Source organism: Podarcis muralis, chromosome 1, assembly GCF_964188315.1.
Source record: "Podarcis muralis chromosome 1, rPodMur119.hap1.1, whole genome shotgun sequence".
NCBI lineage: Eukaryota > Metazoa > Chordata > Lepidosauria > Squamata > Lacertidae > Podarcis > Podarcis muralis.
Window position 1 is genome coordinate 5,827,867 of NC_135655.1, and position 28,000 is coordinate 5,855,866.

A 28,000-nucleotide genomic window follows, 5' to 3' on the forward strand; every position below is an offset into this window, starting at 1 on the left:
TAGTATATGAGCTCAAAAGCCAGCGCTAAACAGGCTTTCGAAAAATAGCACAACTGCATTGCCAAGTAGCCAGTTTGCGCACCACACTTCGTTTGCAACATGCCAGTAGTTCGATGCTGTCTATTGATCTGCATCACATGCGAGAGCCAACTTTAACGTTTCTAGGTCGAAACGTTTTCTGAGCAGGGTGGGAAACAAGGCAAACTGGGGGTCAGCGAACGGGAGGCGAAGGAAGCAATGGAAAACAGCAATTTTAAGTAGGATTCCACACATTCAAACCCAGGTCGAGAATTCCACTTAGCCTTAACTAGGCTCTGGAGGGTAGGACTCGAATCAATGGCTTCAAGTTACAAGGAGATTCCGACTAAAGACCAGGAAGAACTTGCTGGTGGTAAGAGCTGTTTGGCAGTCTGGGGTGGCAGACTCCGTGTCCTTGGAGGTTTTGTGGGCAGAAGATGGATGGCCACCTGTCATGGATGATCTAGTTGAGATTCCTGCATCTTGGGGTTGGACTAGATGACCCTTGGGGTCCCTTCCAACTCTACAGGTCTATGATTCTATGGTTTCTTATCATAGCAAAACAAAAACAAAAAAAACCCCTCACACCTTTCAAACAATGGTTAAGGTTGAACTGGGAATGGATGGAAAGAAATTAATTTAAGGGAAAGGTGGACAGGAGACTGCAACCCTCCACATTACTCCTGATCTTAGAAACGGGGTTAATAATAATAATAATAATAATAATAATAATAATAATAATAATAATAATTTATACCCCGCCCTCCCCAGCCAAGACCGGGCTCAGGGCGGCTAACACCAAATATAAAAATAATTGATTACAATACAGCTTAAAAAAAAAATTAAAATACAACATTAAAACATTAAAATGCAGCCTCATTTCAGTGGAACTCAATCAAAAACTTTTTTGGGGATAAAAACGTCAAGTCTTCACCAAGGCAAACTATCCAGACTGGTCCTACATGGGCCAGAAAAAAGCCAGGGAATCCACTTGGAAATGGCCATTGTAGCTCCAAGTTTCTGGTACGAAATGTGCTTGTGTGAAGCCCCCAACCTTGGTTTGCTGGGGACGCCTCTTTTGCAAATTCCCTCAAGCGGAAGACCCACACGAGAGCCCCACTGACCCACCAATAATTTTGCAGAGGACTTTTGCATTCTGCAAATACAAGCTTATCCATCCTTTGTGTTGGCTTCACGTCATCAAATAAAGAACACACTCCTTCAGAGCATACAAGATTTATTTCAGGTATTTACAGCCTGCTTTTCAATTTGAGAATGAGAACTTCCATGGCACATTTTGTTTTCTCCCCATGGAAATTGCTCTTTGTTATTTATTTGCATTTATACCACGCTCTTCCACCAGGGGAACTCAGGGCAGCTTTCGGCAATGCTTCCTCAATAAATCGTTTCCAAGTTTATAAATCGAAATACTATTAAAAAGTGTAATTTTTGCAGACTCGGTTAATCTCTAGCAAAGAGGAATCCTAAACTACTACCATATTAAAAAGGGCACACTGTCAATAGAAAGGTTAATTTATTTACTCTGTTAGAAAAATTATAGTTTTCTTATGGGAAAGTCAACTGTTTTCCCCGCCCCAATTGTGTGTTGGTCTTTCTTAACACGGTTGATAATAGGTATGCAAAAACTAAAAATCCAAGGCTGGAATAATTATTCCGAATTGAACAAAGTTAAGACGATTGTCATTTAAGTCTAAAAGTAAAAAATAAGGAAAGAAAGATGCTCAGCACAACAATTTAGAATAATGCCACTTACAAAAAGGACAATAAGGTCTCCTAAACGTTAAGAGAAAGGAAAATACCAGGCTTTGTTTTTATCACCATTGTCAACTGCTCTCAAGTGTTTTGACAGCTCAGATGTATCATCAGCTGCTGCACAAGCTCAAAAACTTGTAGGATTAGGCAGCCCAGAAGGGGCTCAAACCCAACAGCAACTAAACTGCCTGATTATCTTGCCAAGCTGGGCAAGGTTCCAGGAAGGTGCAAAAGAAGGGCAGCCCCTCCATTCTCCAAGGCAGGGGCAAGCAGTTTTATGGCCCGTGGGCTAAATCCAGGACGACTGAGTTTCCTGCTGCCCCAGGAAACAGAGGAGATTGCTGCCTGGCAACCCCCGACCCAGATCCATAGACTCGTGGCCCTGCCTGGTTTTAAGCAACGCTAGGCAAAAGAGTTTCCTGCCGTCTCAATCCAAAGGTGAAAAGCCAGTTTGCTCCCAGAAGTCAACAAGAGATTTCACATTTTAGTGTCACCAAGAGAGATCTATAGATGCCCTCTGCCATGCAGGAGAACATTGTTCCAGAAATGATGCGAAGCGCTTGCTGCGGAATGGAACAGAGATGGCAAACCTGTGGCCGTGCAGGTGTTGCCGGGACTCGGCCCCAGCCAATGTGGCCAACGGGCAGGGGATGATGGGAATTGTAGTCGAGGAGTGGGGAACCTCCAGCCAGCAGGGTGACACTGGCCGATGGGCTCATTTCCCCCAAACAGTCCCCAATTCACCCATCCGATGACATAGCTGGTGATGTCAGCTGAAGGGCAGGGCCTTCTCCTTTAAGTGAGCAAGAGGGGAAAAGGTTAAAGGAACCTGTACAATGCAGATTCTTTCCCTCCTACCCACCCATTGCTTGCTTCAAAGGGAAGCACTTTAAGCTAGTCCCCAAACGCAGACAGGGTAGCGGGGACAGCCTTAAAGCAGGCGCTGTTTTGCGTTCAGCAACACCTGCCCCCAGGTATAGAGCTGGATCAGCTGGGAGGTGAGCCCATGCGGCAAAGTATATCCAGTCAGTGGCCTGAGAATGGTTGCTCATGCCAGAGCTTAAGAAGAGCAGGTCAAGGCTGTACAGAACAGACAGGGAAAATCCACCGGCAGGCCAGGCCTGTGTTCTCTGTTGCCAACCCCTCCCGCAGGCAGGGCAATTAAAAGCTCAAGCGCCGAGTCCTGCACCAAGGCAATTCAAGTTGTGCACCGAGAAAGGTGGGCTGCTGTGACCTGCGCACAATTGACTCAACCCTAGGAGGAAAGGAAGGAAATGTGCAGGGCACCAAAACCCTGCCTCTCCCTCGCTGTTTTCAAAGAGGAAAGCCAGCACTGCCCCACATGCTTCCGACATGCTCGCCTTTGCAGCTGCAAGGAGCTAGGGGCATTCCTTCCCCAACGTGGTGCCCTCCAAGTGCTGTTGGGACTGCCACTCCCATCATCCCTGACCGCCGAGCTAGCCGGTTTTAGGCTTAAGGGGAGCAGTAGGACAAAATATTTGGAGAGCACCAAGGTGGGATTGAGACTAGCTTGAAAGAAGAACAGGTCAAGAATTCTGCAAGCGGAATTCTGAATGTGTGCTACCTGCAGAATCACAGCATGTATTACACAGTCCTGCCCGTGGGTCACGGAGCCCAAAGCAGAGCTGTGCTGGACATTCAAATACTAAGGAGCAGGGTTTGTTTTCGTGGATCTTTTTGGGTTGTCACCAGCCAAAGCACCCCGCTTTAAATCGTGGCAATAGCAGCCACAGAATATGCCCCTCCAGATGAAATTGATCAGACACCGTGTGCCCTCATCTTTTAGGCAGAGTCGGCCTGTGTATCAAGTCTAGTGTTTAAAAACTGGCAGCATAAGATTCTCTTACAATCAATGGAGAGATAAAGAAATGTAAAAAAGAAAAGAAAGGCACACAGAGAAGTGCTTGTATAAAAAAGACAAGAGAACAGTTAATAAAAACTGCGTATAAAGACTTAAGGAATGGATGTTCACCAGAGTGTTACTGAGCCCTTACGGATTTTTTGATTATTATTTTTAAGAAATCTACTTCCCTTTGGACTAGTAAAAGAAAAAAGAGGGACTATCTACTACACACAGAGAGAAGAAAAATAGACGGGTCAAACTTTTGACCCGAAATGGAAATATGTTGACGCAAGATCAACTGAGAATATCGTTGGAATTTTAAAGAGGAAAGGAAGCGGTCCATTCTGAAAAACTGAAGAAGCGAGGGTGTGATTAATACTTCAGAAAAATTGCATTTGAGATTGGTTCTAAACCCTTTTATGTCTAGAAGATTCAAGTCACTTAAGAAAATGCTGTTTTCACATACAAGCCATTAAGTGTCCAGTTTCTGTCCAACAAGGATGCCTCTGCAGCTCAGGTGAAGGGGGAAGAAAAGGCTACACATTTGACTGGGAACATCCTGCAAACAGAGCCCACGGACACAAGCAAGAGCGATACAGAGGGTCCCATTCATCTTAAGCGGGGCTTGCGCAGGAAGCGTTCCTTGGAGGGAGACTGTGCCACATTACCTGTCACAGTTACGAGTTCCAGATTAAGCCATATAGAAATATTAGTCACAAGAGGGAGGGGAGGTGGAATTGTCCCTGCAGGAGAGCTGTTCCCTTTTAAAACAGTTAATAAAGAGAGGGAAGAGAAAACGACCCCTTGGGCAAAGTTTGGTTACGCAGGAACTGCCACTTCTCCCCACGCTTGTATAAACTTTGCACGCACAAAAATATATATGTACATACATACACACACTGCAGGAAACGACTATAAATACAGTGCATCCTTTGTGGGTCTAAAAAGGAGGAGGAGGAGGAGTCGCCAAGTCTGGTTCCAGTTCACGCCAGGCTGGAATGCTTAAAGAGTCTTTCAATGGAAGAAGCCAAGTTTCTCGTGCAGCCACTCCTCAGTGAGGTCTTCTGTATTCCTGATTTCAAATACCTTTAGTAAAAAAAAAGGGGGGGGAAGTATTGTGTGAGCAACTATGGTCTCGGCCGATACAACAAGCTTTTCTGCTTGTGTGGTGGCACCTCGGTAAAATCACGTCTTACTGTTTGTAGCAGAGTTTTCCCCAGAGGCAGAGGACAAGAACAGGAGTCATACTCAAATTCACAGTCAAGAGATTCTTTATTGCTTGACTGGTTGCACAGGCATTTCTGTTACAGTGGTACTTCGGGTTAAGTACTTAATTCGTTCCGGAGGTCTGTACTTAACCTGAAACTGTTCCTAACCTGAAGCACCACTTTAGCTAATGGGGCCTCCCGCTGCCGCCGCACCGCCGGAGCACAATTTCTGTTCTCATCCTGAAGCAAAGTTCTTAACCTGAAGCACTATTTCTGGGTTAGCGGAAGCGTATGTAACCTGAAGTGTATGTAACCCGAGGTACCACTGTACTATTATATACAGGCTATTTACACTACCTCTTTATCTCTCCAGCACGGTATAATCTGGAGTCCAGTAATTAACAATCCTGACACAGCAAAACTCATAGTATCAGCAGCACACATTGTCTTACTTCCAACCTTGTTGTCAGCGTGCGTGCTGACAGCGTGTGTGTGTGTGTGTGTGTGTGTGTGTGTGTGCTTTCCTCGTGCGGAAATTGCAGCCTGCAACTTCCTCCCTTTATTTTGCACCTCCAGCTGACACCAATCAAGCCTAGAGGGGCACTCCTACACACTAAAGAAAAAAATCTGGAACCCTCTTTAAAGCTTCCAGGAACTTTTATCTGTGTCTTAAATAATGTTTTCCAAACAGAGAAACCTTTGCACAGGCAGAACGCTTTGGTAAGCTGTCAGCATGCGACGACACAACCCAGGAACAGATTTGACTGGCCTGCTAAACTGGGTGAGGCAAGCCAATGGGTCTCAAACCCTCGGTGACTTGGGACTCCGGAGGATTGAGCGGACGAGACCAAGAGTGGGTTGAACAGTCAAGAAGGCAATTCCTGCACATGCTGCAGATTGAAGTGAGGGGCAGGTGGGGTTCATTAACCTGGGAAAGCAGCCCATATAAGAGAAGGAAAACACTGATCCTAAACCTGGCTTCGCTTCAGGAGAATAAAAAGGCTCAGGAGTAAATCTGGAGTAGAGTGCCTCCTCCTGGCAACTCCTGCAACCAAGCTGGTGCCAAATGTCTTGCTCTGCTTTCCTTTGGACCGCAACAGTGAGAGCCAGTGTGGAGTAGTGGTTAAGAGCAGTAGTCTCGTAATCTGGTGAACCGGGTTCGCTTCCCTGCTCCTCCCCATGCAGCTGTTGGGTGACCTTGGGCCAGTCACACTTCTCTGAAGTCTCTCAGCCCCACTCACCTCACAGAGTGTTTGTTGTGGGGGAGGAAGGGAAAGGAGATTGTGAGCCGCTTTGAGACTCCTTTGGGTAGTGATAAAGTGGGATATCAAATCCAAACTCCTCCTCCTCTTCTTTTTCTTTTTCTTCTTCTTCTTCTTCGTGTCTTGTTTATGTAGTGACCGCTCCCCACATTAAATGGGGGCACCCTTTGCATGGTCACGCACAGCCCCCTGGACCCTATGCAGCACCATTAGCACAGGCTTGGCTTCGCCTTCCCCAGGTGGGATACCTGGAGGTCTCCGCCTACCTCAGCCAGTTACCCAATCCCACCTGGGGAGGCGTTGCCAAGGTGATCAGGCCAGGTAGGGGGAGGGACTACCTGCCCACGCAATAGGGGGAGGATCTTATCTGGGAATCGTTGGTTGGCTCCAGAGATTCTCCCACCCTACCCACCCTCAGTTAAGACTTCTTTTGCAGGTTAACCTTTTTTCCACAGCGGACGCTGCTACGTCAAAGTCGCTGTTGAAGGTCCGGGAAAGGAATTCCTCTGCATTGGCAGGTTTGCCTTTCCCGTAGCAAAACGTCACAACTTTGGCGGTATCAGGCCTTGGGCGGAATCCTTTAGTCTATCTTCCCTATACTCCTTAGGGTAGTGATGAAGCGGGATATCAAATCCCAACTCTTCTTCTCCTCTTTATCTGGTCAGCCCAGGAACTCTATATATCCTGCCCAGGCTTGCGCCCCAAGGACGTCACTTCGGTGCTGCTAACACAGAGGTTCGACTTCACCCTCGGAGGCACACTCCATTGTCTCTCGAGACAGAGGAGGCCAACAACAAACACCAAGCACATCCCTGATACTTAATCCAGAGACGTCTGCTGTTGGGCAGTGTGGTTTGGAGGATACAGCCTCCCAGGCAAACTTGGAGCCTGTGGGTGGGTCAAGACTGGCCCGCTGGCCTGAGAGTCACCCACCCCTGCTCTGCAGGATCTCTCAGAGGGGGGGAAGAAGAAGAAGAAGAAGAAGAAGAAGAAGAAGAAGAAGAAGAAGAAGAAGAAGAAGTGGAGGAGTTTGGATTTGATATCCCGCTTTATTACTACCTGAAGGAGTCTCAAAGCAGCTAATATTCTCCTTTCCCTTCCTCCCCCACAACAAACACTCTGTGAGGTGAGTGGGGCTGAGAGACTTCAAAGAAGTGTGACTGGCCCAAGGTCACCCAGCAGCTGCATGCGGAGGAGCGGAGACACGAACCCGGTTCACCAGATTACGACTCCACCACTCTTAACCACTACACCACACTGGCTCCCTGCCCTAGAAATTGCCTGAGGAACAGGGGAGCAGAAGAGGGGTGCATTAGCCACTGTGGTGTTATTTAATGCTTCCTCTGAATGCAGGCAGAGATGTCAGCTTGGACCGCATTTTACGCTATTGATTCATGCATTGATGTAAAACGGAAAGATGGGAGGGGGGCCCCGAAGCTCCATCACACAGTGCAGATTAGTTACTGCACTCAGAACCACAGTAGGACGATTATGGAAAACATGCTGGAGTGGAAGGAAGGGTCTCCTCAGGGGAGCGATGGAAGGACCAGGCAGGAGAACACAACCCTGCTCAAGACAGGCCAGCTCAGAGGATTAAGGGCACAGCAGGAAGCTGAAGGGTATAATAAGCTGGAAGTCTAGTTCGCCCTGCCCTAGATGCCAGCCACACATGCCCTGATAATAGAAGTACCGTATTTTTCGCTCCATAAGACGCACTTTTTTCCTCTTAAAATCTAAGGGGAAATGTCTGTGCATCTTATGGAGTGAATGTGTGGTCCCTGGGGCTGGGGAGGGGGACCCGGGCTTTCCCCACCAGCCCCACAAGCTCGGAGAGAAGCGGGAAGGCTGCGCGCAGCCTTCCTGTTGCTCCCCGACCTGCTCTTTGGGGCTGGCGGGGGAAAGCCGGGCTTCCCCCACCGCCAGCCCCGGGGAGCAGGTCGAAAGGAACCCGAAGCCTCCAGAGCGCAGCGGGAACTCCTGCTGCGCTCCGGAGGCTTTGGGTTGCCTTCACTGAAGGCGAATGAATGCACCTTGAACACACTGAACGCACCTTGTTTTAGAGGGGGAGAACAAAAAAAATATATCTCCCCCTCTCTGTGCAACGCCCCTTCAGCGAAGTGGCAGGAGAAATGGAAGGGGCTCCGTTTCTCCTGCCGCTTCGCTGAAGGGGCACTGAGCAGAGAGGGGGAGAATTTTTTTCCTTGTTCTCCCCCTCTAAAACAAGGTGCGTCCTATGGTCGGGTGCGTCCTATAGAGCGAAAAATACGGTATTTAAAACTGACAGAAGAGTTTAGGCAATGGGAAAAGCATCAAGTTGGCATAGGACCTGCTCTTATAACAAATAACACCATTGTCTTATAACAAATCAGACCATTGGTCCATCTAGCTCAGTGCTGGCTACACCAACCGGCAGCAGCTCTCCGGAGTCGGGAATCTACCCAAGGACCCCTCTGCACGCAAGGCAGATGCTCTAGAACACATACATAATTTCATTTGCACGCCACCTTTCCACAGTTCAAACCATGCTCAAGGCAGCTTACAACATGAAAACAAAAAACACGTCACTGCAACATAACAAAAGTAGTCGTGAACAATAAATCAATCATTTAAAGTATGCAACCAAAAGGAGCAATTTGTGTGTATATATATCACAACAGGATTGAAAATGATACAAAACAACAACAGCACCCGCACCCAAGAAAGAATCCACAGCAACACCCCAGCTCAAGATTCTGTTCAGCAGCCTCAGCTTTTGCAGCTGGAGTCAGTCAAGGTCCTGCCTTCCAGGCCAGGTGAGAAGCAGGAAGCAGGTCTTCCAGGACTCACAGCTAAGATGGTCTTCAGCAGCCTCAGCTTTTGCAGCTGGAGTCAGTCAGCAGCCTCCCCTCCCCCCCATTAAGCCACAACCCTTCCCCACAATGCAGTAAGTTAGTACCCGGCAAATTCTGGGCGCCTTCCACTCTTACCTTTGTGAGTTCCGCCGTCTGTACGAGCTTATTTTTGCTGCCGGCGTACATCATCTGTTGCTCAGGCTTGCACCCTGCAATTATCAGGAGGAAATCGGGATCAGGAGCCAAGCAAGACCAGCATTAAGGCAGTCTGTTCAGGAGGAACGGGGCAGGGGTGCAGATGGAATAGGCCAGCCGTTTTACTGCCTGCCTGCTGCTTCTCCCCACTCGCTACTGGCTCCTTGCTCTGCTAAAGCCTTTGCCAACCTGTCAGATGCTCTGGACTGCAACTCCCATTGGGCCGATGGGAACTGTAGTTCTGGAGGGCACCTGGTTGGCAAAAAGCTGCTCTACTAGAGTCTCGTCCCTTGCAAGTTGCCCCTTTCCATTTATTAATTGATTGCATTTATATCCCACGAGCTCAAGGTGGTGCACACCATTTCTGCCCCCCAATTTAATCCCCACGACGACACTGTGAGGCACTTGCGTGGTCAGTTCACAGCAAGTCCAAAGAAATGAGAGATTTCATGCAGTATATATATCCTCCAGGCACCCTCTCCCCCTTCCCCAGGAATCCAGTCACGTCAGCTTGTACACGCAGGTTGACATCACAGATGTTTCTGCTCCGATACTCTTAACCATAAAAGGGTTTTCCTTCCTGTACTCCTGACCATAAAAGGGTATTCCTGTCCCTATGCTCTTATCTTGGAGCAAGAGGTCACCAACTCCAAGAACACACTCTGGCGCCGTTCCTGGACTAGGTCTGTGAGTCAGAGTGTGGTAAGATAAGACCCAGACATGTCATCCCTACTCCACTGGAACAGCCAAGTTCATCCTTTGCCGTGACTGATAAAGGAGATAGCTTTGTTTATACAGCTGTGTTCTTGTTATGCATTTGCTCAACAGCTCAAGTTAATGCATTTTAGAAATGCTCCCTTGGAGAAAGAAGAAAAGGGGGGTTTGGGGTCCCGTTTCAAACTGACTACACAGAAATCCATTCCTTCAGGCTGGGCTGAGAGAAGGCAACGACTGGCCTAAGGTCACACCCAATGAGCTTCGTGGCCCAGTAGGGATTTGAACCCAGGTCCTAGCTTGACAATCTTAAGCGTTGCACCTCATGGGCTCCGAAATCTAAGCCAGGCTTTGTTGGCCTGGCACCCTCCAGAGGGTGTTGGACTACAACTCCCATCAGCCCCTGCCAGTGCATGATGGGAGTTGTAGTCCAACAACAATTTCTGGAGGGGGCCAACGAAGGCGAGTGTCAACACTTAAAATTGAGAGCCTGGGGGTCCCGAAAAGGGCAATTCACAAGCTTCACCAACACCCCCCCCCCAAGATCACGTGTGGGCTGTTCTTAGGGCTATCCTAAGACGTGTTTGTGTCCCGTCCGATCAAAACATGGCTCCCAGCGGAACTTGCTGTTCCTTATGGCAATCAGCCGTTTCCATCTTGAAGCCCAGCAGGCAGCTGTGTTTTGCTTCACAGAACTGTAGAGAGCTGGAAGGGCCCTCAAAAGGTCATCCAGTCCAACCTCCCACACAGAGCAGGAATTTGTACGGGAGAAACTGCCCCCATCATCCAGCCGGAGCTCGACTTACCGACGGGGCTGGAGAAGATGAAGCAGAGCGGGTAAGAGACTCTCCCGTCGTCGTGCTGGTACTTGTAGCTGTAGACGATGAACGTTTTCTCAGAGTTAAGGAAAATGGAAGCAGGAGGGGTGGGCAAGAGAGGCTCTTGAAGCCTGCCCGTTGCAAAGTGCTCAGTGTAGCTGAGGGGGGCAGTTCATACCTGGGGCTGCTACGTTCGGATCAATGAAATGCTAAAATGGACTAAAGGCGGCCATGATAATATCAGGCAGTTGAAAGCACTTCCCAGGGACTCTTGTTTGGTCTGAGCAGCGTCTCCCTCCCCGCACTTTCCACCCCAAGGTCCCATTTGCACTATGCATTTAAAGCAGAATCACCCCACTTTAAAACAGTCACATCTTCTCCCTAAAGAATGCTGGAAAATGCAGTTTTGTTTGTTATATTCTTTACGGAAAAATAAGAAGTATAAATAAGAAGTATTTTAAGCGCACCAGGTGAAAGAAAATGTGAAAATAAAACAAAATAACACCCGTGTAAAAAAACAAAAAACTATAAACATTACGGTAGTTAGTTTTCGTAGATTTTCACGGGTACAGGAATGCAGGTTTTGGTGTCCTCGGGTGTCTTCCCGTGTAAAAGTTGGGGTGTCTAGGCGACGTTTCGACGAGGTCTCACTCGTCATCTTCAGGCTGGTGCTTTCGGCTTCTTGTTACTGGAACAGAGCAGGATCTCAGTGTTTGAGTTCCTATAAATACTGTTGAGGGGTGTGGCGTATAGCCTCCAATGTTCTGGGCAGAGAGGAAGTTCCCAGGCTAGTGTGCCTTTTCTTCTTTTGTTCCTTAATTGCTTGAGGGATATCTTGAGTGATTTCTTGAGTGATATCCTGAGTACCACTTAGGTGGGTCATTAGGTGTGGATTAGTTGCTAAAGCCTTTGTGTCTTGACCTCTTGAACTTTGTGAAGAGTTTTTCTGAGAAGATGGCTGTACTGCATTTAGTTGTGCTCTGGCTTGGCTTCGTGTATAGGGGCGAGCTGTGGTTTTGTGGCCTGTGCCAGCCAGATCTGTGTAGGGATTGCAGGGGGGTGCAGCATCCGGAGGTGCCACCATGGTTTGGCTACTGGATGGTGTCTGTAATTTATCTGTGGAGAGGGTCTGGGTTTGGGTCTGGTGTGGTTGATTGGTGATGGCGTTCTGTGTGCCTCTGGATCTGGTGTCAGTTTTTGTGGGGAGGGCTAATTTCCAGATGTCTGGCAAGCGGGATGTGTCGTCACGCTTGTTCATGTTGTGAGGGTGTTTCTCTATCTCGATGGCTTCCATGATTATTCTCTTGTGGTGATGTTCCATGTTAGAGAGCAATTTGGAATCTGCAAAATTAATTTCGTGTCCTGTTTCTTTCATGTGTTGGAAAAGAGAGGAAGTTTTTTCTTCTTTTTTGACGGCATTCTTGTGTTCTGCGATACGTGCATTTATTCGTCTGTTTGTTTGTCCAATGTACAGCCACGTACATTGGACAAACAAACAGACGAATAAATGCACGTATCGCAGAACACAAGAATGCCGTCAAAAAAGAAGAAAAAACTTCCTCTCTTTTCCAACACATGAAAGAAACAGGACACGAAATTAATTTTGCAGATTCCAAATTGCTCTCTAACATGGAACATCACCACAAGAGAATAATCATGGAAGCCATCGAGATAGAGAAACACCCTCACAACATGAACAAGCGTGACGACACATCCCGCTTGCCAGACATCTGGAAATTAGCCCTCCCCACAAAAACTGACACCAGATCCAGAGGCACACAGAACGCCATCACCAATCAACCACACCAGACCCAAACCCAGACCCTCTCCACAGATAAATTACAGACACCATCCAGTAGCCAAACCATGGTGGCACCTCCGGATGCTGCACCCCCCTGCAATCCCTACACAGATCTGGCTGGCACAGGCCACAAAACCACAGCTCGCCCCTATACACGAAGCCAAGCCAGAGCACAACTAAATGCAGTACAGCCATCTTCTCAGAAAAACTCTTCACAAAGTTCAAGAGGTCAAGACACAAAGGCTTTAGCAACTAATCCACACCTAATGACCCACCTAAGTGGTACTCAGGATATCACTCAAGAAATCACTCAAGATATCCCTCAAGCAATTAAGGAACAAAAGAAGAAAAGGCACACTAGCCTGGGAACTTCCTCTCTGCCCAGAACATTGGAGGCTATACGCCACACCCCTCAACAGTATTTATAGGAACTCAAACACTGAGATCCTGCTCTGTTCCAGTAACAAGAAGCCGAAAGCACCAGCCTGAAGATGACGAGTGAGACCTCGTCGAAACGTCGCCTAGACACCCCAACTTTTACACGGGAAGACACCCGAGGACACCAAAACCTGCATTACGGTAGTTAACGTAAACTTAACCTAACTTAACTTAATATGGTGTTCAAAAAAATGAATTCCAAATATCGCTAAATTTGTCCATGGTGAATCTACATTTGTAAACGGCTTGTTCATGTGTTGCAGATTTGTACATACTGTATATTCTATCCATTCCTTGAAGAGAGCTGCATTAAAAAAAATTCCAGTTCATCAATACCTGAGCTTTTGCCTTGGTAAGGGCGTGGACAGTCCATTCATATTTTCCCTTTATTAGGTTCCATGTATTGGGTATATAAGTCAAGAGAATATTTTCCTCTGCAAATTTAAGATTTCTTAAGTTTAAAGGTGCTGAGATTTGTTAGGAGGCCTCCTATTCCTCTCCATAGAACTACAATTCCCAGAGTTCCCTTGAAAGAGAGATGGATTGTTAAGGCACTCTGAGAACTGTAGCGCTGTGAGGGGTCCCTTCACAATGCTCAGCATGCTTAACAAACTACACTACCCAAGATCCTTGGGGTGAGGCTGTGGTTGTTTAAAACTGCATTAGGTAAAGGAAAAGGGACCCTTGACCATTAGGTCCAGTCGTGACCGACTCTGGGGTAGCGCCGCTCATCTCGCTTTATTGACCGAGGGAGCCGGCGTACAGCTTCCAGGTCATGTGGCCAGCATGACTAAGCTACTTCTGGCGAACCAGAGCAACGCACGGAAACGCCGTTTACCTTCCCATCGGAGAAGTACCTATTTATCTACTTGCACTTTGACATGCTTTCGAACTGCTAGGCTGGCAGGAGCAGGGACTGAGCAATGGGAGCTCACCCCATCACGGGGATTCGAACTGCTGACCTTCTGATCAGCAAGTCCTAGGCTCTGTGGTTTAACCCACAGCGCGCCGAATCCTGACCATTGGCCTCTGTCACCAACAATTTCCATCCGAATCCTGCTTGTCCATTGAGGCCCCAGCTCTTACCTAGCTTATAATGGGCTCCCTAAAGACAGCCTCTCACCCCTAGTGGGCAAGAACTGTAAAAAGGGGCCTTGTACCAAGCCAGACCATTGGCCCACCTATCCTAAAATTGTCTACGCCAGTGGCTCCCAAACTACTCATACCACAGACCACTTGAAAATCGGCCAGGTTCTTGGCAGACCACTTAACTGCTTTTCTGCCTAGTGTAGCAATTGTAATACACCATAGGGACACAGGTGGCACTGTGGTCTAAACCACTGAGCCTCTTGGGTTTGCCGATCAGAAGGTCGGCAGTTCGAATCCCCACAACAGGGCGAGCTCCCGTTGCTCTGTCCCAGCTCCTGCCAACCTAGCAGTCCGAAAGCACGCCAGTGCTAGTAGATAAATAGGTACCGCTGCAGCGGGAAGGTAAACGTTGTTTCTGTGCATTCTGGTTTCTGTCATGGTGTCCCGTTGCGCCAGAAGTTTAGTCCTGCTGGCCACATGACCTGGAAAGCTGTCTGTGGACAAACGCCAGCTCCCTTGGATGAAAGTGATATGAGTGCCACAATCCCATAGATGCTTTTGACTGGACTTAACCAACCAAGGGTCCTTTAGCTTTACCTAATGCGCCATGCTAGACACTGTAGGGTTTTTAATTGCACTTTTACAGACATGCTGCAGACCACCTGAACGAAGCTCGTGGGGCCCCAGTAGTCCATGGAGCACAGTCTACACTGTCTGGCAGTAGCTCTCCAAGGTTTCAGGCAGGGGCTGTTCCCATGTGGGGATTGAACCTGGAATCGCCACCACTGACCCATTGATTTGTACACCTGTTTCGTGGCCCAACCCACGTGCCCAGGCAGAGCCGGGTGTGCTAGCTTGAGGCTTTTGCAAGCACCAATATGCAGACCGGAAATGGTTCTTCTAAAGCAAAATATTGCCGCCGCCAAAAAAAGGATATCGAGGTTGCCTCTCGGGCAGCTCGTCTTTTAGCTCATCTGGAGAAATGCCCTGGTAGAATTAAAAATAAAACAAGAGACAGGGTTGTGCACACAGGAAGCCACAGATATATCCAACAGCTGTATAAAATGGTATACATAACAGTAACTAAGTTATCTAAGCTACACTGGCTCCCAGTACATTTCCGAGCACAGTTCAAAGTGTCGGTGCTGACCTTTAAAGTCCTAAATGGCCTCAAAGGTCCAGTATACCTGAAGGAGCGTCTCCACCCCCATCGTTCTGCCCAAACACTGAGGTCCAGCGGCGAGGGCCTTCTGGCGGTTCCCTCATTGCGAGAAGTGAGGCTACAGGGAACCAGGCAGAGGGCCTTCTCGGTAGTGGCGCCCGCCCTGTGGAACGCCCTCCCATCAGATGTCAAAGAGATAAATAATTACCTGACATTCAGAAGACATCTTAAGGCAGCCCTGTTCAGGGAAGTTTTTAATATGTAATGCTGTACTGTTTTTAACACTGATTGGGAGCCGCCCAGAGTGGCTGGGGAAACTCAGCCAGATGGGCGGGGTATAAATAAAACATTATTATTAATTATTATTATTATTATTATTATTATTATTATTATTATTATTATTATTATTATTATTTGTACCCCGCCCATCTGGCTGGGTTTCCCCAGCCACTCTGGGCGGCTTCCAACAAAGATGAAAGATACACTAAAATGTCACATATTAAAAACTTCCCTGAACAGGGCTGCCTTCAGATGTCTTCTGAATGTCAGGTAGATGTTTATCTCTTTGACATCTGATAGGAGGGCATTCCACAGGGCGGGCGCCACTACCGAGAAGGCCCTCTGCCTGGTTCCCTGTAACTTGGCCTCTCACAGTGAGGGAACCGCCAGAAGGCCCGTCGTTCTACCCAGAGACTGAGGTCCAGCTTCAGATATAAAGGAAATAAGCAGCTATCTTCTTTTTAAAAGATATCTGAAGGCAGCCCTGTTTAGGGAAGTTTTTAATGTTTAATGCTGTGTTGTTTTTAACACTTGGTTGGAAGCCGCCCAGAGTGGCTGGGGAAACTCAGCCAGATGGGTGGGGTATAAATAATATATTATTATTATTATTATTATTATTATTATTATTATTATTATTATCTGAAGCATGTTCCCTTAAAGAGCCCTTGACTATTTTATTCTGTGAACCACCCTGATATCTTATGAAGGCTAGTATATAAATCTAATAAATCATCATCACCACCATCACCAGGTGCTGTTCAGATATTTCGCACTACAACTCCCATCAGCTCCACCCAGCAGGGACGAATCATACTGTGGCTGATGGGAGTTGTAGTCCAAAACATCTGGACAGCACCAGCTTGGCAAAAGCTAGGAAATAAAGCCCACTAAACTCAGTGGGGTTTGTTTCTGAACAGACATGCCAAGCGTGATGTTGCTACTTCTGCCAAGACCACCCAGGCATGGTTTCAGAGCATCCTGCAGGAACCAGCACTGCAAAGGGCAGAGGCAGCGTGGCGTGGAAAACAGACAAAGAAACGATTTTCCAAATGGCGCAGCGGTTCACTTTCGGAATCCAGCAATAAGAAAATCTTTGCTGTGAGAAGTTGCAGCTTGGAAGCAGTTTGTAGCTGGAGGCGAAGACACAAAATCCACACCATATAAATAGACCATCCACAAACCTCATGTTCTTCATCCAGAACCACCAGCTGCTTATCCTTGTCGATCTTCACTATAATAAAAGGGAGAAAGAAATTGAAGTGAACCCACTGAAATTAATGAACACGACTCAGCTAGGACCACTGATGCCAATGGTCCTACTGCTTCCTTTTTTACAGGGCTGCTCGCCCTGCCTTACTCTCTGGCTGCAGCCAATTAACAGTAAAAATCTCCAAATGGGTCCAAACTCCAATGTTTAAAATCACTGGTAGAGGACAAAGATCCAGAGATCACGTTAAAGGTGGCCAAATTCTGTGCGATTGCCATAAAACTTAGGGAACAAGCTGTGACACCATCACGATTAAGGTTTTAAATGACAACTTCAGGTTATATTTTAGTGAGTAAGATGTAATTTATATATTTTAATTGCTGCTGCATCTGTACTGTCCCTGTTTTACCGCACTGCAAATTTAAATGCATCCCTATTGTGTTTCGTGACTTCCCTGATTTTGTATGTGAGCTGGAACTGGTCTGTGACCAAAATAATAAATTCATTCAATTAACAGTAGCACAATTAACAGGCCAATGTTCGGAGCAACTCTCAGCTGACCCACCAAGAGGATTCTGGACACTGTTCCAAGGGCTGAATGCTAAAAGTTGGCAGGGCCAGAGGCAAAAGGAGGAGGAGGAACGACAGGTGAGTATGTTTTCCTTTGTGCAAGAGGCTATTTTCCACACCTATTTACGTTCCACACCCAGTATGTTTCCGAGCACAATTCAAAGTGTTGGTGCTGACCTTTAAAGCCCTCGGTCCAGTATATCTGAAGGAGCGTCTCCATCCCCATTGTTCTACCCGGACACTGAGGTCCAGCGCCGAGGGCCTTCTGACGGTTCCCTCGCTGTGAGAAGCCAAGTTACAGGGAACCAGGCACAGGGCCTTCTCAGTAGTGGCACCCGCCCTGTGGAACGCCCTCCCAGCAGATGTCAAAGAGAACAACAACTACCAGACTTTTAGAAGACATCTGAAGGCAGCCCTGTTTAGGGAAGCTTTTAATGTTTGATGTATTACAGTATTTTAAATTTTTTTGGAAGCCGCCCAGAGTGGCTGGGGAAGCCCAGCCAGATGGGTGGGGTATAAATAAATTATTATTATTATTATTATTATTATTATTATTATTATTAGGAAACCCTTCTCTGTCCTCCATGTAGACAAGCAGGGGAAATTGTCAAAGTTCAAGGGCAAATCCCAGCCAGGCAAAAACACTCAAGGAGGGTGCAAAGCAAGGCTGACGAGGGGTGAGGCCCAGGGAAGAGTTCCAAGGGCCAGAGAGAGAGAGGTCTAGAGGGCTGAATGTGGCCCCTGGGTCTGAGGTTTCCCATCCCTGCTGTTGAGCATCACCCTCTGCCACAAATACACTCAAAAAAAGGAGTGTCTTTATGGCAGAGGGTGATTACCAGGTAACACTGACTCCTCACTGGTGACCCGCCTGCACTCACTGTGTGCTATTAGCAACATGGGTTGCTATTAACATCATGCTTTTAAAAAAATAAAAATAAAAGCTTTTATGAAGACTTTGCTCTGTTGTTTTACCACTAGGGAAGGTTTCTCATCATCCTGGAAAAAAGGTGGCAAGTGGGGTGCCACAGGGTTCTGTCCTGAGCCCGTTGTGGTTCAACGTCTTTATAAATGACTTGGACAAAGGAAAAGAGGGGATGCTCATAAAATTTGTAGATGTCACCAAACTGCGAGGGGGAGCTAATGCCGCAGAAGACAGAATCAGGATTCAATACATAGCTGTTTCCCTTTTTTTAAGGGAAATTCCCTTATTCCGAATAGAATTCCTTACAGGAAAAGGGAAAAGTTGACAGCTATGATTCAATATGACCTTAACGGATTGGAGAACTGGGCCCAAGGTTACAAAATGAATTTCAATAGGGACAAATGTAAGGTTCTGCACTTAGGCAGGAAGAACCGGGTGCATAAATTTAAGATGGGGGACAACCCAGCAGGGACAGGGCCTTCTCAGCCACAGCACCCCCAAGTTACAGAACTTGCTTTTTTTCAGGAAGATATTCTTGCTGTTTGGAACCAGATGAAAACCGTGCTTTTAGATGTGTTTTTGCCTGGTGGCTGTTGAGCAATTTTTCTTTTCTTTTCTTTTTTGCTAGCTAGCTTGTAACTTGTGTTTTATTATGGTGGGATATAAATAGTTCATCCACATGCACACACACATAAATACTGCCCAACGTCACCAAACCACCCATAGCAAACGCCACGACGGCAGTTTCTTGTAGTTAAGAGACGTTTGCTCAACCAGGGCAGGGAAGGAGAATCAGGAGAAAGAAGAAACATTTGGAAAAGAACATAAGCCGCGATAAATCCATTTATCTTTGTAACCATGAGGGCAGTAATCTCTTTCGATTTCTTCTTTTTAAAGGGATCCTCAGGATGATAAAAGAGGCTCCACTTAAGCCGACAAGGTCAGCTCTGGACAGACAGACCCAAAGCTTAATTACGGTGTTGACATAATTTGGGACAAATTGGAGAAGCTGCCTCCAAGACTCTGCTGGCCATTTAATACCCTACTGCTTTGCTACGCCAGGAATGGGGAACCCCAGGGCCAGAGGCAACCCTCAGGCCTCCCTCTAAGCCACACCCCCTCTCCTCAAGCCCCTCCCCCTGTCCCCAAACCTATTTGGCTGGCTTCTGTCCTCCAACCAAGAATACCTTTTGCTTGCATGGAATGAGACTTATATACAGTCATAAGGTAAAGGTAAAGGGACCCCTGACCATTAGGTCCAGTCGTGACCAACTCTGGGGTTGCGGTGCTCATCTCGCTTTATTGGCCGAGGGAGCCGGCGTACAGCTTCCAGGTCATGTGGCCAGCATGACTAAGCCGCTTCTGGCGAACCAGAGCAGCACACGGAAACGCCATTTACCTTCCCGCTGGAGCAGTACCTATTTATCTACTTGCACTGGTGTGCTTTTGAACTGCTAGGTTGGCAGGAGCAGGGACTGAGCAACGGGAGCTCACCCCGTCATGGGGATTCGAACTGCCGACCTTCTGATCGGCAAGTCCTAGGCTCTGTGGTTTAACCCACAGCGCCACCCACGTCATATACAGTCATACATCGGGTTAAATATGCGTCAGGTTGAGCATCTTCAGGTTGCATGCTGTGGCGACCCAGAAGTAACGGAATGGGTTACCTCCGGGTTTTGCTGCTCGCGCATGCGCAGACGCTCAAAATGACGTCATGTGCATGCGCAGAAGCGGCGAATCGCGACCTGCGCAGACGCGTCTTACGTTCTGTTCAGGATGCGAATGGGGCTCCAGAATGGATCCCGTTCGCATCCAGATACACCACTGTATACACAATGTGTGTTTGTGTGCAGACAAAATGTGAGAGAGCCCCCTTATCTTTGAACGGCTGGAACCTGGACGACTGAACAAAGGCAATCGCAACGGCCATTGCTCCGCCCACTTCTGCCTCTAGCCCCGCCCACTAGTGGCTCGTCTCCCCCCCCCCCTTTCCCACCTCAATACTTCTCACCGCCAGCATTCGAAATTAGGCAGGCGCCGGGCGCATTTTGCCCCCAGCTATCAGCCACTTGCGACCAAGTGAAGATGACCGGGCGCCAATATAGTGCTTGATCTCCATCTGAAAGCACCTGCCTGGGGATTCTTGGATCTTGGCTGTAGAATTTTGTATTTTATCTGCACAACCAGAATGAATTTCAGGGACCAATTTTGAGCTGCCTGGCCCCAAAATGGCAACTAGGCATTCCGCTTTGGCAATCGTAACCTTGGTTTAAGGAGCCATTTACCGCCTAGCTTATATATATGAGTTTCTAACACTGATCACTACCTTCCAACAACACTTCTCCCGCTATACAAAGTTGGGACCGAGTGCCCGCATCTTGCCTCCGGCCACTCAGCGGACTCACAAATCCACAAGGAGAGCTCTGCTGGATCAAGCCAATGGTCCCCTCTAGTCCATCACCCTGTTCTCACAGTGGACTGCGGGAAACTAGCAAGCAGAATTCAAGCCCAAGAGTTCTCTCCCATCCGGTGGTTTCAACCAACTGGTAACCTGTGGCAGACACAAAGGTTGCCACTCAACCAGCTCTCCAAATTGCCTAGGACAGGGGGTTTTTTGTTCGTTTTTTTGCTGACATCCAAATGCAAAAGTTCTTTCAACTCAGCTCTCAGAAAGCAAAGTGCAAGGAGGCCTCAGGCCAAATGGAGAGTCCGCAATGCCCTCTGCTCTTACTCAGCAGATCCTTCTCCGCCCCAACCCAGAGCAAGGCCTTGAAACCCTGGTGGGCAGACGTCTTACTGATAATCGCAGCATTGTTCGTCTCTTTGCGGAAACGGAATTTTCTCAGCTTCTCCACAAGGTCTTCGGCCACGTCACAAACCACGAGGGATTCACTCTGTGGGGGGGGGGGGTCAGGGAAGGAGAGACGAGGAGGGAGATGAATAAGACATTCTTATTAAGACATTTAAGTCAGCCACAGCTCTCTGATCCCCAGCTGTTGGAAGGTCTGGAGCAGGCGCAAAGCCCCAGAAACTACAGTGGTACCTCGGGTTAAGTACTTAATTCATTCCAGAGGTCCATACTTAACCTGAAACTGTTCTTAACCTGAAGCACCACTTTAGCTAATGGGGCCTCCTGCTGCCGCCGCGCCGCCAGAGCCCAGATTTCTGTTCTCATCCTGAAGCAAAGTTCTTAACCTGAAGCACTATTTCTAGGTTAGCGGAGTGTGTAACCTGAAGCGTATGTAACCTGAAGCATATGTAACCCAAGGTACCACTGTAATAAGAGGAAACAAGTAACTACAGTGGTACCTCGGGTTACAGACGCTTCAGGTTAAAGACTCCGCTAACCCAGAAATAGTACCTCGGGTTAAGAACTTTGCTTCAGGATGAGAACAGAAACCGCGCAGCAGCAGCGGGAGGCCCCATTAGCTAAAGTGGTACCTCAGGTTAAGAACAGTTTCAGGTTAAGAATGGACCTCCAGAACGAATTAAGATCTTAACCTGAGGTACCACTGTATTCTGAAATGCTTTGTGGGGACATAGCTCTGTGATCCTGTGGTGGGAACAGAGGAAGCAGCCTAGCACAAAGTCCTACCATTGGTCTGTCTGCTCAGTACAGTCATACCTCATGTTACGTTTGCTTCAGGTTGCGCATTTTCAGGTTGCATCCCGCGGCGACCCGGAAGTAACGGGACAGGTTACTTCTGGGTTTTGCAGGTCTCGCATGCGCAGAAGCACAAAATGACGTCACGCACATGCGCAGAAGCAGCAATCCGCAGACGCGGGTTGCTTTCTTTTCAGGTTGCGAACGGGCCTCCAGAACGGATCCCGTTCGCAACCAGAGGTACCACTGTATTGCCAACGCCAGCCTCCCCCAACGTAGGACAGGGGGCTGATGGGAGTTGTAGCCCCAGTATGAGTAAGGTTACTGCAGACCTGGGACGGGAAACCTGTGCCCCCTCTAGATATTGCCAGGCTGGCTGCAGCTCCCTTTTCCCCTAACCATTGGTCATGCTGGCTGGTGGGAGTCGGGAGTCCAGGCACGCCTCACTATTCCTGCTGCAAGCGGAGAACTTGAGGAAAAGGACTTTTCTGCTCATGCCACTGGGAAAGTCCAGAAATAGAGGTGATCTGGTTGACCACTGATGCTGGATGAGATAGCAGAGAAATCACCTTGCCGACAAAGGTCCGTATAGTTAAAGCTATGGTTTTCCCAGTAGTGATGTATGGAAGTGAGAGCTGGACCATAAAGAAGGCTGATTGCCGAAGAACTGATGCTTTTGAATTATGGTGCTGGAGGAGACTCTAGAGAGTCCCATGGACTGCAAGAAGATCAAACCTCTCCATTCTTAAGGAGATCAGCCCTGAGTGCTCACTGGAAGAACAGATCCTGAAGCTAAGACTCCAATACAGTGGTGCCTCGCAAGACGAAAAGAATCCGTTCCGCGATTCTCTTCGTCTAGCGGTTTTTTCGTCTTGCGAAGCAACCCTATTAGCGGCTTAGCGCTATTAGCGGTTTAGCGGCTATTAAAGGCTTAGCGGCTTAGCTGCTAAAAGGCTATTAGCGGCTTAGAAAAAGGGGGGGGAAGCGGATTTTCAGTCTTGCGAGGCATTCGTCTTGCGGGGCACCACTGTACTTTGGCCACCTCCTGAGAAGAGAAGACTCCCTGGAAAAAACCCTGATGTTGGGAAAGATGGAGGGCACAAGGAGAAGGGGACGACAGAGGATGAGATGGTTGGACAGTGTTCTCGAAGCTACCAGCATGAGTTTGACCAAACTGCGGGAGGCAGTGGAAGACAGGAGTGCCTGGCATGCTCTGGTCCAGGGGGTCACGAAGAGTCGGACACAACTAAACGACTAAACAACAACAACAACAACAAAGGTGTTGCCGAACCGCAACTCACAGGGTTTCTAAAAGGATAAAATGAGAAGGGGAGAATCGTGTATGCCTCCATGGATGAAAGTTGGGATATAAAAATAAGCAGATAAAGGGACAAGATGAAGTCGTCCCCCCGCCAGGACTTAGACCACGCCAGAGAGTTTCTGGATATACATCACTGCCTCAATGTTCATCTTACACTTATGCAGCTAAGACAAAACAACCCATCCTGCAAATTCCTTTGCTCTCTGCAGCGAAATGCATCTCAGATAGTCATTTCCAGCAGGGAAAGGCCAAGCTGATGCAAGTGGAAGGACCGCAAAGAGCAGAAATGGGAGAGAAGAGGCACAGCGTTGCCGCAAAAGACGTCCTTCTTTATTCCAGCCTGAGCTTCTCTGCTCCGACAAGTAGCTTTGTGAAAATGTATTCCTGGCGGTTACACTCACAAATAAATGCAGCTCAGCGATTGTGTCAGGTGGAGGCACAGCCCAGTTCCCTGAATAGGCTGCCTCCAGGTACTTGCCCCACCCAGAAATCATTTGCTCATCATAGGAGGCCCTGAGCCAGCAAGGCACCCGTAAGCACCAGAACAGCTTACTGCAGCCCTGTTGCCAAGGAAAAGAGAAGGAAAGGCATTTGCGAGTCTCTAGCTTGCATCTCCCTGCCGTGTGGGGATTTGGAATGACTTCTGTGCAATGGTTTAAACCTGTTTAAATGCCAGAGGGTTTTTTGGGGTGGGGAGCAGAGGGACTGCACTTCTGCCGCTGCTGTTTCAATTGTAAGCTGCTTGGGGCAGGGACCATCTCATTGTTTCTTTTGCTGGAACTAAAAATAGTTTTTATTCAGAGGAGTGAGGAATCTAGTAGAGGAGCTTCAGCTCCTGTGCAAACCCACAAAGCACCTAATTCCTGGGGTGGGGAGGAGGCAGAAATCTTGACAGTAAAACTGGATTAGGTTTTGCAAGACAGACATGCCCTACTTTTCTCTTCTTTTGTTTTTTACTCACAGCCAGACTTAAGGCTAAGATCTCTCACAAACAAAACAGCTCAAGGCCTCTAAATTCTAACTGAAGCCTTGTTGAAAGAGGTTTACATCAACAGGCCAATTTCCTTGAGAACTCGCCTTTTGAGCATCGCAAGGAGTTAAGAATTTAAGAGAGGTTGGGCAGGGCGAGTGAAAAACTTGCAAAGGGGATGTGGCCGTGGCTCTGCTTTGCACACAGAAAGGTCCAGGTTCAGTCCCCAGCATATCCAGGTGTAGCTGGGAGAGACCCCTGCCTGAAACCTTGGAGAGCTGCTGCCAGTCAGTGTAGGCAGTGCTGACACACTGGCCTGACACAAGAGAAAGCAGATTTCTTCGCTTCCAAAGTGCCAAGACCAAGGGCCAAGGCCATCTAAACGAACTGCCCTCCCAGCACAAGCACCAGCCCCCTCCCACCATCTGACACTAGTTGCTTGCAATGAATGGTCATCATCATCAGTATTATTATTATTTTAAATGTGCATACTGCCCTTCTTCGTCCATAGATCTCAGGGCAGTTCACGCCATAAAAATACAGTGGTACCTCGGGTTACATACGCTTCAGGTTACATACGCTTCAGGTTATACACTCCACTAAGCCAGAAATAGTGCATCAGGTTAAGAACTTTGCTTCAGGATAAGAACAGAAATCACGCTCTGGCAGCGCGGCGGCAGCAGGAGGCCCCATTAGCTAAAGTGGTGCTTCAGGTTAAGAACAGTTTAAGGTTAAGTACGGACCTCCGGAACGAATTAAGTACTTAACCCGAAGTACCACTGTACAAAATAAAAACACAAAATTCATAATAAGAACAGTAACAAAGACGTGATGATGGTTGGAGGGTGAACAGAGGGTTAAAGATAAGCAGCAGTGGTGGGTGGGCAGAAAAGGAACAAGAGGATATTTATACTGGTGTGAACTTTCCCAAGAGACTAGAGGCAGACAGCAGATTCAGCCCTTTCTGGGCTCCATGAGTGGGTTTTGGGGAAGAGGGGAGAGAAGGCAGTCGTGGGTGGGGTGGGCACCTTTACCTCAATGATTTCCCAAAGCGAAAGCATCGCATTTTGGAAAAGTGCAACTGTTTTACTTTAGCTTTCTCCAAGAGAACAATTAGATGGACAGAAGGAGCCAAAAGGGAACTTAAGATGTATGCATACACAACCTTTTACACCAGATTAGCCAAACACAACAGCCAGCCCGGTTCCATATTTACCATTAACGGAAGCAGATTAGAATGACTAGGCAAGGGTGTGCCTTGGAAGAGATACCAAGTAAAAATTCCATCCTCTCACAGCTCTTTATGTTATTATTTTCCAGGGTGGCTAAAGTGCATAATGACACACAGGCAAGAATCACAATTGGTGTTGATCCAGATCGTACTTAAAATGAAGGAGTCCCATTGACCGCAAGAGAACTAGCTTCCAAGTATCAATAATAATAATAATAATAATAATAATTTACTATTTATACCCCACACATCTGGCTGGGCTTCCCCAGCCACTCTGGGTGGTTTCCAGCAGAATATTAAAATACAATGATTCATCAAATATTAAAAGCTTCCCTAAACAGGGCTGCCTTCAGATGTCTTCTAAAAGTCCGATATTTGTTTATTTCTTTGACATCTGGTGGGAGGGCATTCCACAGGGCGGGTGCCACTACCGAGAAGGCCCTCTGCTTGGTTCCCTGTAACTGGGAGCCAATGTAGGTCTTTTGGGACCAGTGTTATGTGGTCTCGGCGGCCGCTCCCAGTCACCAGTCTAGCTGCCGCATTTTAGTAGTCCAAGCGGGAGATAACCAGAGCATGCACCACTCTGGCGAGACAGTCTGCGGGCAGGGAGGGTCTCATCCTGCGTACCAGATGGAGCTGGTAGACAGCTGCCCTGGACACAGAATTGCACTGCGCCTCCATGGACAACTGTGAGTCCATTAGTGGGAACAGGGTTGAAGTATTCTGGGACAATGCAGATTACATTCTCCACTTTAGGAATAAACATGTATTAAGGGGGAAAGAGTCCTACCATCAACCCCTCCCATCACGAGGACAAGGACCCAGGCTGCAATCCTGGACAGACCTATGTGGGAGTGAGTTCAGTAGGGCTTACTTCCAAGTAGGCACACACAGGACTGCACTTTCCACATCGCAGAATGTGGATTTATCACCAGTGAAGCATTTTTCAGCCACTGATCTCCACACCCTCTCCATTCATGCTTGCAGCGAGTGACGAGGGGAAATTTAATCCACATTCCTGGTGTGAGTACAGACATAAAGTATACTCATCCTGGATTAGGGAGTACAGGAAAACACACTTGCGCATGGCACTTAAGTGTGGCAAAGAGAAACAACCCCAGATCACTCTTTGGAATGCACCCCTGATCCTGCCATTTCCAGAGGGCGAGTGGGTCAGGGTGGGGCAGTAAAAATAAGACAAAAAAGAGGTTGCGGGGCAAGGAGGCAGCCTGGCCAGTGCCTTTTCCAAGCACAGTCCCACTAAATGCAAAGTGGGTAAAATAATAATAATAATAAATTTTATTTATACCCCGCCCTCCCCAGCAAAGGCCAGGCTCAGGGCGGCTAACAACTAATAATAAAAACAAGTTAAATGAATACAACTTAAAAACAAGATTAAAATACAACATTAAAACATTAAAATCTGGCCCTTTCTTTGCAATGAAGCATCACAGTTTTTGGGGTTTTTTTTTTTCTTTGAGGGACAGGAGTCTTTTCTAGCCTTCCCAGAAGTCTGGGGAAATGTACTGTTTTAAGTTTTAACTTGGTGTGTTTGTTTTATTTATTAAATTTGCACACCGCCCTTCCTCCCAAGATCTCAGGGCAGTTCGCAGCATTAAAAAAACCACAAAATAAAGATACATGATGAGAATAAAAACAAAACAAACCTGTAACAACAACAACACCCCCAAATATACGAACAGGAACACGGTTTAAACAAATACCAAATCATCCCTGCAGCGGGAGGACATCGCCACATCTATTTTTTTGTGTCAAAAGTCACATTTATTGCCCAAAATGTCATATCTTCCTCTCCCTCCCCCCCACCCCACCGACGACGGAGACCCCCAGCAGGGACATGGGAGGGGTTTTTAGACACCCCACCTCGGACTCTAAGGGCACAAACCTTCCCGGGAATGTGGAAGCGGCGAAGGAGCCAGCCGGGGCCTCCCCTCGCCGCCCCAGCGATCCCCCCGCACTCACCATCTTGCTCCCGCAACAGCCTTTCCCTCAAGTCCCTGCAGCAGCGCGGCCCCTTTAAGAGCCCCCGAGTGCCCTCCCCGGCTCCCTTTCAATCCGGCCTCAGAACCGCTCAGCGCGCATGTCCGTCCCGGCCCCCGAGCCAATCCGAGGCGCAGCTGGGCAGGGTTCGGAGGCGTCGCCTGAGCTACGGCGAGCGGAAAGGGCCAGTCCTTGTTAACGTTTTCTTTTTCTTCCCCCCACCCAACCCTCTCATGTGATTATCCTCCTCCAAGGCAGGCATCCGTCCAGCCGCCCACGCCTAGAGAGGCCCGAGACTGTGAAGGCGCCCCCGCGGCGTCCCCGGCCTCTCTCGATAGCCCGGGGGCGGGGGCGGGCGGGGATTCTACTTCCTGCCCCCTCCCGCCTTGCTTGGCAGGAAGCGGCGTTGCCATGGCAACCAGAGGGGAGAAAGGGAGAGATGTTGATAAAACGCCCAGGTGGCTGACAAATAATAAAAGGCATGAGAAATTGAAACGCGACGGCCGCGTGTTTATTGGCAGCAGGTTTGCTGCAATAGAACAAACAAATTTTATTTTATTTTTACAAACATTCATACATACTGTACATACATTTGTTGTTTAGTCATTTAGTCGTGTCCGACTCTTCGTGACCCCCTGGACCAGAGCACGCCAGGCGCTCCTGTCTTCCACTGCCTCCCGCAGTTTGGTCAAACTCATGCTGGTAGCTTCGAGAACACTGTC

At 48.0% G+C, this 28,000-nt stretch overlaps 1 protein-coding gene across 2 annotated transcripts; it reads right to left on the reverse strand.

The window, feature by feature from the left end:
• Positions 1–1,238: 1,238 nt before the first annotated feature.
• GMFB (glia maturation factor beta) lies at positions 1,239–27,452 on the reverse strand. 2 transcript variants are annotated; one of them, XM_028725814.2, is made up of 7 exons: positions 27,261–27,452; positions 20,949–21,045; positions 16,634–16,683; positions 14,949–14,998; positions 10,672–10,754; positions 9,092–9,165; positions 1,239–4,741 (listed from the first exon to the last, which is right to left on the reverse strand). In XM_028725814.2, exons 1-7 carry the CDS (start codon positions 27,261–27,263, stop codon positions 4,670–4,672), a joined length of 429 nt encoding a protein of 142 aa, XP_028581647.1. In that variant the 5' UTR covers positions 27,264–27,452; the 3' UTR covers positions 1,239–4,669. The 2 variants fall into 2 exon arrangements, with proteins under 2 accessions (XP_028581647.1, XP_028581734.1); XM_028725901.2 differs by having other exon boundaries at positions 27,184–27,264.
• Positions 27,453–28,000: the final 548 nt, after the last annotated feature.

Coding starts and splice junctions, on each gene's coding strand:
- GMFB (XM_028725814.2), bottom strand. Junction 14,999..16,633: donor TTCTGGATGAAGAACATGAG/GTTTGTGGATGG, acceptor TAATTCTACCAG/GGCATTTCTCCAGATGAGCT. Junction 4,742..9,091: donor AGACGGCGGAACTCACAAAG/GTAAGAGTGGAA, acceptor TTTTTACTAAAG/GTATTTGAAATCAGGAATAC.